Genomic DNA, 13652 nt, shown 5'->3' with positions numbered 1-13652 from the left:
CAGCTTGACCCTCCCTCGCTGCTTTGTGACCCCTCAACGTCTAGGTACCACCCAGAGAGCCGCTGCCCAGCCTGAGTTCCTGGTTGCCACAGCAGCAGGTAAAACCCCCGGCACAGACGGACACGCTGCTCACGTCCTCACCGGCCCTCACTGCACCTCCTGACCTCTGCCTCACAGCCTCTGTGCGCCTGTGCCCGTGCGCATGGGTGCCCCTCGCTCAGCTCTGCCTTCTCTGCCCTCTCTGCAGGTCTTCCTGGAGATCGAGCCGCTGGTCATGTCCTGCCTGAATGGGTACAACGTTTGCATCTTTGCCTACGGGCAGACAGGATCCGGCAAGACCTATACCATGGAGGTAGGAGCTTCCTCACCCCCCAGCCCGTAGGATGAGCCTAGGGGGAATTGGGGGCACATGCAACCGATGCGCATGGCACACCCGAGCGAGGGGGTTTCGTGCACCGAATGCGCCTGAATTAATTCACTTGGCGGGCTTGCTGGGCACTTGCGCACGTCCCTGGAATCACAGGACTGGAGAGTTTGGCTGCGCATCTCTTTCTTAAGCTGCCGTCCAGATATAGGGGTACCTCGGGTTAAGAACTTAATTCGTTCTGGAGGTCCTTTCTTAACCTGAAACTGTTCTTAACCTGAGGTACCACTTTAGCTAATGGGGCCTCCTGCTGCGGCCGCCACACAATTTCTGTTCTCATCCTGAAGCAAAGTTCTTAACCCAAGGTACTATTTCTGGGTTAGCGGAGTCTATAACCTGAAGTGTATGTAACCCGAGGGTCCATTGTATAGACACACACAGAAGTTCTGCCTCTGTGGTCTCTTCAGAAGGAGATGGTTTGTTTGGGGCAAAGTTGCTCCAGGGTAAAGGGTAAAGGGACCCCTGACCATTAGGTCCAGTCACGGACGACTCTGCGGTTGTGGTGCTCATCTCGCTTTACTGGCCGAGGGAGCCGGCATTTGTCCGCAGACAGCTTCCGGGTCATGTGGCCAGCATGACTAAGCCGCTTCTGGCGAACCAGAGCAGTGCACAGAAACGCTGTTTACCTTCCCCCAGAGTGGTACCTATTTATCTACTTGCACTGGTGTGCTTTCGAACTGCTAGGTTGGCAGGAGCAGGGACCGAGCAACGGGAGCTCACCCCGTCACGGGGATTCGAACCACCGACCTTCTGATCGGCTAGCCCTAGGCTCAGTGGTTTAGACCACAGTGCCACCCGCGTCCCTCTATTGCGATATTACATTTTCTTAAATAGCAGAAACAGCAGTGCTGAAACCAAATTGCCCCCGGATAGGAATTCCCCAAAGGTGAGGGGCTCCTTCAGCAGAATCAAGTATCAAGGCTTCTTCTGGACACGACCACTTCAGACTGTAGCTATAGGCTTGCTTGCTCAAAGGCTTCCAGCGTGGAATTGCATCCATGCGTATGGGGGAGGTTTGGGCTCAATTTTCCTCATCGAAATGTAAGTTTTCAGTGTGCAAGGGAGCTTCTACCGACTCAGTGAGGAAGGAGCCATTCATGACACCCCCTGGCCATGCAAAATGCAGCCTGGAAAGCAAACCACTTGGGTTTTGCTGATTAAATCAGAAATGTGGCTTTCAGTCGATTTTGTTTTTGTATATGATAAATGTTAAAATTAATTATTTTTCCTTACCTGTACTGATAACAGTCATTGTTTGGATGGGGGGCTTTTATCCATTTCCGCAGTCACACAATCAGTAGCTGAACTGGGCTCCACACAGCCACAAAAACAAATTAACCGAAAAAGCCTCAGAAACAAAAACCCAAAATAAATAGCAAAAGCAAAAGCGCCAAACTTAATCCGATCCGGAGGTCCGTTTGACTTCCGAAATGTTCGAAAACCAAGGCGCAGCTTCTGATTGGTGCAGGCGCCTCAGAAACAATAGTCGAAAAAACGTTCGAAAACTGGAACACTTACTTCTGGGTTTTCGGCGTTTGGGAACCAAGGTACCACTGTACTGAGTAGCACCACTGATCAATCTAGTTCAGTATTTCCCACACTGGCTGGCAGCAGTGGAGTTTCAGGTTGGAGAGATTCCAAGCCCCTCTGAAGATGGCAGGACTTGAACCCAGGGCCTTCTGCATGCAAGGCAGACGCTCCCTCCCGCTGAGCTTCGGGCGGGACCCTCAGGGTCTTTCTGTTTCCAGGGCGTCTCCGACAACCCCGGGATCAACCAGCGGGCGCTGCAAGCCCTCTATCAGGAGATGGAAGCCAAGCGTGATGCCTGGAAGTATTCGGTCAGCCTCAGCATGGTGGAGATCTACAACGAGGTGATCAGGTGAGAGGCGCCCCCGAATGCGAACCCTGCCCTTGAGAGAGAAGCAGTGTGGTGTAGTGGTTAGAGCATTGGACTAGGACCTGGGAGAGAGACAGGTTCAAATCCCCATTTGGCTATGAAGCTCTCACTGGTTGGACTTGGGTGCAGGACCAGTCCCTGTCGTCTCTCAGCCTCGCCTACCTCTCAGGGTTGTTGTGGGGATTAAACAAAAAGGAGAATCATATAATGTAGAGTTGGAAGGTACACCAAGGGTCTTCTAGTCTGACCCCGTGCAATGCAGGAATTCTGCCCACAGCCACCCGTGGGTGGGCTCGAACCGCCAACCTTCTGGTAAACAGCCAGACTCACGGACCCTTTGCGCCACAGGAAGACCACTCTGCTATGCCAACGATCCAGCTTGTCAACATCCTTCTTTAATTGTGGTGCCCAGAACTGGACACAATATTCTAGGTGTGGCCGGACCAAGGGGGAAGAGAGTGGGACTATTATTTCCCTTGATAAGCAGTTGGCTCCTTACCTCTCTCGCCCTGACCTTGCCACTGTGATCCACGCGACGGTCACCTCCAGACTGGATTATTGTAACTCGCTCTACGTGGGGCTGCCCTTGAGACTGACCCAGAAACTCCAGCGGGTGCAGAATGCCATGGTGAGACTCCTTACGGGGTCCTCGCTGCGGGATCACATTCACCCAGTGCTTTACCAGTTCACTGGCTCCTGGTGGAGTACAGGATCAGGTTCAAGGTGCTGGTTTTAACCTTTAAAGCCCTATACGGCCTAGGACCCTCGTACCTACAGGACCGCCTCTCCTGGTATGTCCCATAGAGGACCTTACGGTCTTCAAAAAAAAAAAACCCATCTTGGAGGTCCCAGGCCACAGAGAAGTTAGGCTGGCCTCAACCAGAGCCAGGGCTTTTTCGGCTGTGGCCCCAATCCGGTGGAATGCTCTGTCACAAGAGACTAGGGCCCTGCGGGACTTGACATCTTTCCGCATGGCCTGCAAGACGATGCTGTTCCACCAGGCCTTTAGCCAAGGCACAGTCTGACCCCCTCCTTTGGTAATCCGCACAGAACTCTAGCCCAATGGTTACCATCAATTTGATTTTGAATAGATTTTAGAATGAATTGATTTTAGAATGTCATGTTACTTTTATTGTTGTTAGCCGCTCTGAGCGGGATATAAATAAAAAATTTTTATTATTATTATTATTATTATTATTATTATTATTATTATTATTATTGATCTGGACACTCAACCTCTGTTGAGGCAGCCAAGAATAGCATTAGCTGTTTTGCTGCAGCATCACGCTATTGGCTGACGTGACGCTTGTGATCCTCTTCTCCCAAGCGCTGCTGCCAAGCCAGGTAGCCCCCATCCTCTATTCCTGCACCTGGTTCTTCCTACCTGAGTGTAGGACCTTGCATTTGTCCCTGTAAGAAATGAAGAAATGCATTCCGCTCTGTCTTCACCAGACAGCGGCACCCCTGGCCTGTCAGTACCTAGCGAGAGGATTGCTAGCGCATCTTCTTCTTCCTCCCTCCTTCTAGGGACCTCCTTGCCAGGGACCCCCAGGAGAAACTCGATGTCAAGCTGAATCCGGACGGGAGTGGCCAGTTGCACGTCCCAGGACTGACCAGCGTGGAGGTGGACAGCCTTCGCCAGATCAAAAAGGTAGCCGGACTGGACATCAGTGTTTGGGGGCTTGGGAGCCTTCTGTGTCCCGGGGGGCAGCCTTACTTTTCCAGTGGGTTTTGCCCCAGTGAATTAATTGTGGGGTGTGATCCATGAGAAGCAGTCAAGTACAACATTCCTTGAAATGCTAGAGAGGACATGCGAGGGGATGTTTGGTCCAGCCAGTCGAAACTTCCTGTTCCTCCTGGCTGGAGCATCCTTCCTTTTGCATGTGACTAGAGGTGGGCGTGGCCTTACCTGTCCAGGTAACGAAAGGATGAGTCACGCAGCACACCTCTCTCTTTTTGACTTCCTTCTTCGTTTGACCAGCTAGGACTGCTCTGCTAGCTCTCAGCTAGCAGAAGCACTGGGATTATTCCCCCATATGGGGTAGATTCACATGTACGTATTTGTAACTAAGTCTGCCTTCAGGAATCCAGCTGTGAACTGATGTGAGTAAACTTCTTTTATTGACTTTGAATAAGTTTGTGACGTCTTTATTCTTTTAGGAGGGATTCAAAGGGAACTTACCAGGAACGTACAATTCAATCTGAGGCAGACGGAATTGTATAATAGTGATAGGCTCACACGAGCCTGCAACCAGCTATCTTCTGTACAGTGGTATCTCGGGTTAAGAACTTAATTCGTTCCAGAGGTCCGTTCTTAACCTGAAACTGTTCTTAACCTGAGACACCACTTTAGCTAATGGGGCCTCCTGCTGCTGCCGCGCAATTTCTGTTCTCATCCTGAAGCAAAGTTCTTAACCCGAGGTACTATTTCTGGGTTAGCGGCGTCTGTAACCTGAAGTACCACTGTACATGTAAAAAGGGGAATGTAACTCTGCTAAGTAAAGGAACTTGCTAGCACAAGTTAGGAAGGATATTAATAAACAATATATCCTCTCCTGCCACCCTGAACATTCCCACATTAATTCCCTGCTTGAAGTGGCCCTCCATCCTTTTGCCTCCTCTCCAGATGCTCTCGCTGGGCAAGCGGAATCGGGCCACGTACGCCACCAACATGAACGAGCGCAGCTCCCGCTCGCACGCCCTCCTCACCGTCAACATCACCGGCACTGAGCTGGCCAGCGGCACCCAAGTCACAGGTATCCCTTTTTTTGGAAATAATTTTTATTGGTTTTACAAAATAAATCACATGCTTGACCCAAATTTTTAAAATAAAACAAGATTCCTCCGAATCTTAGGACTTCCCTCCTCCCCTCCGTGGGTCCTTTAAATATTTTAATCAACTGCATATTATAGTTCATCTGAATTATGGTCCTCCAAAGTATCCAAAGTCTTTATAACACTGCAAGAGTTATTCAAGGCCTGCCAAAGATCTCAAGCATTTGTACTGTTCTTTCAAATACAATCTGCATTCGTCCCGTTCTCTGCTGAAGTTCTGGTCCTCCTGATTTCTGATTTTCCCAGTCATTCTAGCCATTTCTGCATAGCCTTGTAGTTCCATCTGCCAGTCCACCTTTGTCGGCATCTTGTCCTCTTTCCATCACTGGGCAAGACAAGTCACAGGTCCACCTGCCCTGTCGGCTGCTGCTGAGCAAATTGGGATGGGGCAGGGCACCTGTCCAAGGCATAGCTGTCAACTGTCCCTTATTTGGCGGGAAACTCCCTTATTCCAGCGCTGTGTCCCGCTGCTGTCCCTTATTGATGATGTACCTTAAATTTCCCGGGTTTCAAAGGAAGCAGCTCCTCTCCCCCCTCCCTGCCGGCCAGGGTGGAGGGAGGCTCCAACTGTGTTGCTTGGCTGCGTTGCTTACCCAATAAGGAGTCTAAGAACAACTGGGGGGTGGAGCTTGCATGCCTTGTGCCGATCAAATCGGCCGTGTTGCCTGGGAACTCGCCTTTGCTCAGCGCTTCCCAGCGGAGAGGTGACGGTGGTTTCCCTTGCTGCATCCCCTTTGCTGGGTTGCTGCGCTGTGGGAACCACCGCATGAGGTTTCGTAGGGCTACTGGCTGGGCTTTCTGCCTTTGGCTCGGAGGGGCTCAGAAGTTGAACATACCTGTGCCTGGAAAATCCCTTATTTTCGAGGCTGCTGGTTCCTTGTTTTCAAATCTGTAAGTTGACAGCTATGGTCCAAGGTAGGAGATGCAAGGATGTGGGGAAAGATGGAGGCCGTTTTTTCCTTCTTTCCCCCTTTTCTATTTGTCCCTCTTTTCATGTCTTATTTCACCCTGTGAACTTATATATAGAAGAAAGTGTTAAAGAGGAAACGCATTCTCCTCTGCCGCAGGGAAACTGAATCTGGTGGACCTGGCCGGCTCGGAGCGGGTGTGGAAGTCTGGTGCGCAAGGAGACCGCCTGAAGGAGGCTCAGAGCATCAACAAGTCCCTGCTGGCTTTGGGGGAGGTGATCCAGGCCCTGCGCACCAAACAGGCGCACGTCCCCTTCCGCAACTCCAAGCTCACCTACCTGCTGCAGGACTCTCTGGGCAAAGGCAGCAAAACCATTATGATGGTGCAGGTGAGGGAGGAGGGCAGGGCGGGGGTGGGGGGTCCAGGCAAAGATCCAAGCCAGGCATGTGGGATGTGGAACACAAGAGCAGTCAGGTACAGCATTCCTAGAGTGAACATGTTTACACATGGGGAGGCATATTTGTCCAGCCAGCAGGTGAACCTCCTGTTTCCTTCTGGGCTGAGACAGACTTCCTCTGCATGTGACTAGAGGTGGGTGTGGCCTCACCTGTGCAGGTAACGACAAAAGCACAGGGCAGGGCAGCCATCTCTCTCTCTTTGACTACATGCATCGAAGAAGCAACATCTGCTTAGCCAAAGATGCTCTTTTGGCCAAGAGAGGACAAAGGGACTGTCTCCTTATGAGATAGTTTCCAGGTGTATGTTACTTTTCTAAGCTAAGTCTGCCTTCGGGGTTCCAATTCTGAACGGAATGATGTGTGAGTAAACCTTTTTTATACTTTTATAGAAGGATCTAGGCCAGCACCCTGCTCTCATAGTGGTCAAGAGGGAGTGCCAGGCTTTGGGGACTCGCCTTTGTGGGAATGTTCAGGGAGGCAGGAGAGGATACAATACGATGCTATACGATACTCTTTATTGTCATTGTCCCATAGAGAGCAACAAAATTGAAAAAAAATCTACTTCAGACATTCAAAAACCCACAAGCCTGCTATCCCAGATATCCCAGCCTGGTTAGCCCCCTAAAAACTCTGATACCCCATAATTAAATACAATATACTCCCATAGAGACTACCTTACACTGTGTTTAAAAGCAAAATCGCATTTGGATTGAAACTGTTTCTCAGGCGTTTAGTCCTAGTCTAATATTAAGAGCCTTAAAGAAGCCTGCAACCAGCTACCTGCTGTAGGTTTAAAAAGGGGAATGTAAAACTCTGCTAAGTTATAGAACTTGCTAGGGCAAGCTAGGAAGGATGTTAATAAACAATATATTTGAGAATCCTCTGGAAAAATAATCTCTCTAAGGACCTGTTGATGGCATTTTACCATTGTACTGTGGAGAGTGTATTAACTTATGGTCTGTGTGTGTGGTTTGGGAGCTGCACAGTCAGGGAAAAAACAATGCTGTCCAGGGTTGCAAAGACTGCAGAGAGAAGAATTGGGTGCCCTCTTCCCACCTTGGATCAAATCTACACTTCCAGGTGCCATAAGAAAGCTGCAGAGATAGCGCAGGATAGTGCGCACCCCGGAAATGATCTCTTTCAGGTTCTGCATCTGGAAGAAGGTCCAGGGTTATAAAAACTAGGACTAGCCGCCTGAGAAACAGTTTCTACCCAAATGCAATTTTGGGTTTAAATGCAGTATAAGGAGTCTCTATGGGAATATATTGTATTTAAAAATGGGGTCTCAGAGTTTTTAGGGGGCTAACCAGGTTGGGATAGCAGGCTTGTGGGTTTTTGAAAGTCTGATGTAGATTTTTCAGTTTCGTTGTTCTGTATGGGACAATGACAATAAAGATATCGTATCTTATCGTAACACAGGAACCTGGACTGGAGGCTCTTCCTATGTTCTCATGTTCCCCCTTCCTCTCTCTGCCCCACAGATTTCCCCGCTGGAGAAGAACGTGGGCGAGTCCATCTGCTCCCTCAAGTTCGCCCAGCGCGTCTGCAAAGTGGAGCTGGGCCCAGCCTCCCGGCGCATCGACTCCTCTGCCCAGAGAGAGGTTTGAGCTGCCCTCGACCCATCAGGAAGAGGAGGACTCGGAGCCAGCGCAGTGACGGAGAGGGCGCGGGCCCCCTCTTCAGCAGAGGAGCCTTCTCCCAAGCAGGCTGGGCCGGAGAGCCAAAAAGCGTCCCTCTGCCCCCCCTTATCTGAGCACCAGTTTCTACAAAGCTTAGAAGGGGTTGCGATGACATAGACAAGCCCTGCATTGACTTTGGGACAGCCTTCCTCCAACTGGTGCCCTCCAGCTCTTTTTGGGATGTGGCCCCCATCAGCCCCTTTTGGGGCTGATGGGGGCCACATCCCAAAAAGAGGTGGAGGGCTCCAGGTGGAGGAAGGCTGCTTTAGGATTGTAGTTCAGCCAGCCACGCCCCTGCTTTGCAATGCCATTGTCCTTTGCGCTCTTCCCTGCTTTGGACGCTTGTCATATCCACAACGACCCTGCGGTGTTGCCCTCCCTCCTCCTCGTCCATTGATGGTCCCACTCCGGAGGTTCTGTGCTGGGTGGATGCTCTGTTGCAACCCGGAGGAGGTCTCCGGTCTCCCCCTTTTTCTCTCCATCAGTTTTGGGGAGCAGCCGTGGTGAAATGAGGTGGGCGGCCCTCTCTGACCATCTCTTAGTAGAGCGAGGTGGACCTGGCATTGAGCTGGGCCACTAACTCAGCCCACCACTCCCTGACCCAGCAAGCATGGATCTCGACGTGCGTGTCTGAATGCATACATCCCCCCCCCATCTCGGCACCCCCCAAAAACCCCCAACCCCTGTTTGCAGACCTTCAGAATGACTTAGTTCAGTCCAGTCTCCATTTAATCGCTCTGGCTGATGGCGACCCGAAAGGGAGATTTCATTGCATGTTTTGGGCAGGGAGCAAGGGTCCTGATCCATCGCAGTGGGAACCAACTCTTGGGGTCACCTGACGAGGAATTCTTCCCATTTTCACGAGCTGTTGTTGGCCTCCGTCTGTCCTGAGCTACTTATGAGCTGACTTTACGCAGCACATCTTTAAACTGTGGAACTCCCTGCCCCAGTAGGCAGCTCTGATGGTGTCAAAAGAGGACTGGACAAATTCGTGTAGGAGGAAAAGGCTATTGATGGCTACTAGCCGTTGGTTTTGTGTTCGAATCCTGTTTGCAGGTTTCCCGTAGGCATTTTTCCCTGTGAGAACAGGATGCTGGACTAGACGGGTCTTTGGCCTGATCCGACGGGCTCCTCTTACGTCCTTCCGCTGCTGCACTCACAATCACCCCCACAACTCTGGGGGTGCCACCCCCCGATTTCTATTTATTCGAGCTAGGAAGGAGCTGCGGAAAAGGGGCGGCACACAGGGTTCCCTGCAGGTGCAGTTGGCTTACTGCTCTGACCACTAGGGACACTGCCTTCTTGTGAGTCAGGGGAGCCTCAATCCACATAGCTCAGTATTGCTTGCACTGAGGTTTCAGGCACGACTCTCTTTCAGGTCTACCTGGAGGGGGCTTTCGGGTTTGGACCCCTGGGGCGTTCCGCATGAAAAGAAGCTGCTTCAGATTCCTGCCTTGCAGCGGGTTGGACTAAATGACCTCTGAGGTCCCTTCCGGCTCTGCAGTTCTTTGATTCTGTGACCACTGGGGCCTTTTGGTCCGGGACGGTGGGGATCCGTTGCCCAACAATGTCCGAACAACAGCACCACATCGGCGGCCCCCCGTGCAAACCGTCAGCTAGCTGGGAAGAGGCGTGTTGCCTCACTTTCTCCTTTGGGTTCAGGATCTTGGACCAAAGGGGAGCTGCTGGACTTTCTTCCTGCCTCCATCCCTCCCCCCCCCCAGGGACCCCTCTCCCTCCTGTTTCTCCTGGATGCTAGCCAGGACAATAAAGTGAACATGCCCCCCTGCTTCCGTCCTCTGCCTCGATTTTGTGGGTGTCTGCCCCAAAACCTGCGGGGCTGCATTAACCCCTCGGTGACGCTGGAGGTTTCAAGACCAGCTCAATGCCTCCTGACCCGAGACAGACAAGAGCTCCTGATGTCCAGAGCTGGTTTGGGGGCAGGAGGCTTAGGAAAACCTTTTCAATCATATGTAGATCTTGTGAACCCCATATATGTATGGGGGTTTGACTAGATGACCCGGGATTCCTGCCAACTCTACAATTCTGATTCTATGATGAGGATTAGGGGGGAAAGCGGCCATTTGAAGCAGATGAATTAGCAGGCAAGTTGAGTGTTACAAAATTGTAATAATAATAATAAATTTTTATTTATATCCCACCCTCCCCAGCCGAAGCCGGACTCAGAGCGGCTAACAACAGTAAAAGTAACACAGTTTACATAAAATCACAATCAATTAATTGAAATACATTCTAAAATCAATTCATTGGCTAAGAAACATTGGCACAGGCTTGGAGGGGATCCCAAACTCTGAGGTTTGTTAATGAGAATACCCCTGGTTTGAGTATCAGGTGGTTTGGGGGGTAGGAACCTACAAAACATGGTGTTCACACCACAAAACAACTACAGTGGTACCTCGGGTTACATACGCTTCAGGTTACAGACTCCACTAACCAAGAAATAGTACCTTGGGTTAAGAACTTTGCTTCAGGATGAGAACAGAAATCGTGCGGCGGCAGCGGGAGGCCCCATTAGCTAAAGTGGTACCTCAGGTTAAGAACAGTTTCAGGTTAAGAATGGACCTCCAGAACGAATTAAGTATGTAACCAGAGGTACCAATCTATAAGACTTTGGCACAGGTTTGGAGTGAATTGGGTTGGGTTTGGGGGACCCCTAGGACTTCAGTCCGAGTACCAGGAGGCCCTACAAAACACTGCGCTCATGCTATCAGACCTGACAAAACAGCTGCAGATATTGGCACAGGTTCGGAGGGGACCCCAAATTCCAGGGTTTGTGGTTAATGAGAAATGGGAGAAGTGGTTTCAGGGAACCAGTTTTTAAATTGCTTTGTGAGGCATGTGGGATGGGAAGGGGAGACATCCAATGTGATTAACTAAGACACAGGTGGATTAGATAGCAGACCGAAGTACAATCCATACTAATTGCCAGGTGATTTTCTCTCTCTTCTGTGGCTGGCTCTGCCTTCCTTCCCTCGCCAGCTGTCTCACAGTAGGCCTTGCATGTGCAGTTTGACAAACCTTGCATTGGAGCAAAGAAACAAGCAGCTCCTCGATATTCCCCATAAAAGAAAATCAGACGAAATACTCCAGAGCGGCTGCAGTTTGAACACCACAACTTTTTTAGTGCTAGAACTTGAGGACATCCCATGATGCTGAATGTAGGAATAATATTAATAATAATTTATTATTTATACCCTGCCCATCTAGCTGGGCTTCTCCAGCCACTCTGGGCAGCTTTTAACAAAATATTAAAATACAGTAATGCATCAAACATTAAAAGCTTCCCTAAACAGGGCTGCCTTCAGATGTTGTCTAAAAGTTTGGTAGTTGTTTTTTCCTTTGACATCTGGTGGGAGGGAGTTCCACAGGGCGGGTGCCATCACCAAGAAGGCCCTCTGCCTGGTTCCTTGTAACCTTGCTTCTCACAGCGAGGGAACTGCCAGAAGGCCCTCGGCGCTGGACCTCAGTGTCCGGGCAGAATGATGGGGGTGGAGACACTCCTTCAGGTATACTGGACCGAGGCCGTTTAGGGCTTTCAAGCACCAACACTTTGAATTGTGCTCGGAAACGTACTGGGAGCCAATGTAGGTCTTTCAAGACCATTGTTATGTAGTCCCGGTGGCTGCTCCCAGTCACCAGTCTAGCTGCCACATTCTGGATTAGTTGTAGTTTCCAAGTCACCTTCAAAGGCAGCCCCACATAGAGCGCATTGCAGTAGTCCAAGCAGGAGATTTGGGACACACACAAAGAAAGCCCTTCTTTACATGGTAAAGAGCTAAACTGTGGAACTGCCTGCCACAGGATGCAGTGATGCCCACCAACTGGGATGGCTTTAACGAGGCATTCCCAGACTCGACCCTCCAGATGTTTTGGGACTACAACTCCCATCATCCCTAGCTAACAGGACCAGTGGTCAGGGATGATGGGAACTGTAGTCCCAAAACATCTGGAGGGCCGAGTTTGGGGATGCCTGGCTTTAATGGAGGACTGGAGAAATTCACGAAGGAGAGGGTTATCGTTGGTCTGCTCGGCCTGCGCCCCTGGAGGCAGCCATGCTTCTGAATTCCAGTTGATAGAAACCACAGGAAGGGTCCTGTGTTCGAATCCTGCTGGCTGGCATCCCATAATGGGTACCTGATTGGCCACTGTGAGAACAGGACGCAAGACTAGATGGGCCATGGGCCTGATCCATCAGCGCTCTTATATTCTTATTCAGGCATAAGATGGGGGTTGCTTCTGCGACCCTGATGCTAATCACATTTATACGGAATAAGCAACTGCCTTGTTGTAGAAAAATACATTTTCAACTCCCACCAGCTCCAGCCAACATAGGCAAAGACTAGGGTCAGGGATGATATTTATGGTTCTCCATCAAGAGGTCCACAGGTTGGCCACCCCTGGAGCCTAGGCAGGTGCATGTCCACTTTAAAATCCTACTACATGCTCGAGTAAAAAAATTTAAAAAAAGAAGCCTGCAAAAATATCTTATGAAGAAGTGATGGAGCACAGCAGATTTGAACCTGGGTCTCCTTTAGAGCAGGGACGTGGGTGGTGCTGTAGGTTAAACCACAGAGCCTAGGACTTCCCGATCAGGAGGTCAGCGGTTCGAATCCCCGCGATGGGGTGAGCTCCCGTTGCTCGGTCCCTGCTCCTGCCAACCTAGCAGTTCGAAAGCACATCAGAGTGCAAGTAGATAAATAGGTACCGCTCCAACGGGAAGGTAAATGGCATTTGCGTGCGCTGCTCTGGTTTCGCCAGAAGCAGCTTAGTCCTGCTGGCCACATGACCCAGAAGCTGTATGCCGGTTCCCTCGGCCAATAAAGCAAGATGAGCGCCGCAACCCCAGAGTCGGCCACGACTGGACCTAATGCTCAGGGGTCCCTTTACCTTTACCTCCTTTAGAGTGTTGGTCTCGCAGCCCTGATCTCTCACTGCATCCTTTAATTAGCCTCACCTGCTCAGTTGCCACACCCGACTGAGTCAATTTTCTTGTGGCGGCTACTGATTTGATCACCTTGCAAAGCATCTACTTACAACTGGTGGCCCATTCTGAGGGGAGGGGGCTTCCCCCTCCGCCTGCCTCTGTGGGTCATTCAAGGAGAGCTGAGGGTTTTTTGGGGGGCAGCCAAAATACAATTTTGTTGTCATTTAGCCATGTAACCCCCTGGACCAGAGCATGCCAGGCCCTCCTGTCTTCCACTGCCTCCCGTAGTTTGGTCAAACTCATGCTGGTAACCTCGAAAACACTATCCAGCCATCTCGTCCTCTGTCTCCCCCTTCTCCTTGTGCCCTCCATCTTTCCCAACATCAGGGTCTTTTCCAGGGAGTCTTCTCTTCTCATGAGGTGGCCAAAGTCTTGGAGCCTCAGCTTCAGGATCTGTCCTTCCAGTGAGCACTCAGGGCTGATTTCCTTCAGAATGGATCGGTTT

General features: G+C 50.7%; 1 protein-coding gene across 1 annotated transcript in view; it reads left to right on the top strand.

Moving 5' to 3' along the window:
- The window catches only part of KIFC2 (kinesin family member C2), a 40954-nt gene extending 32589 nt beyond the window's left edge, over positions 1-8365 (top strand). The window contains exons 14-19 of the mRNA XM_028735977.2: positions 248-352; positions 2173-2303; positions 3849-3972; positions 4948-5077; positions 6224-6453; positions 8005-8365. Of these exons, the coding sequence (XP_028591810.2) occupies positions 248-352; positions 2173-2303; positions 3849-3972; positions 4948-5077; positions 6224-6453; positions 8005-8130 (846 nt within the window). The 3' untranslated portion in view covers positions 8131-8365. The remainder of the gene's footprint in view (positions 1-247; positions 353-2172; positions 2304-3848; positions 3973-4947; positions 5078-6223; positions 6454-8004) is intronic.
- Positions 8366-13652: the final 5287 nt, after the last annotated feature.

The sequence above is a fragment of the Podarcis muralis genome, chromosome 8 (assembly GCF_964188315.1).
Source record: "Podarcis muralis chromosome 8, rPodMur119.hap1.1, whole genome shotgun sequence".
NCBI lineage: Eukaryota > Metazoa > Chordata > Lepidosauria > Squamata > Lacertidae > Podarcis > Podarcis muralis.
This window is presented reverse-complemented; position numbering and strand designations above follow the sequence as displayed.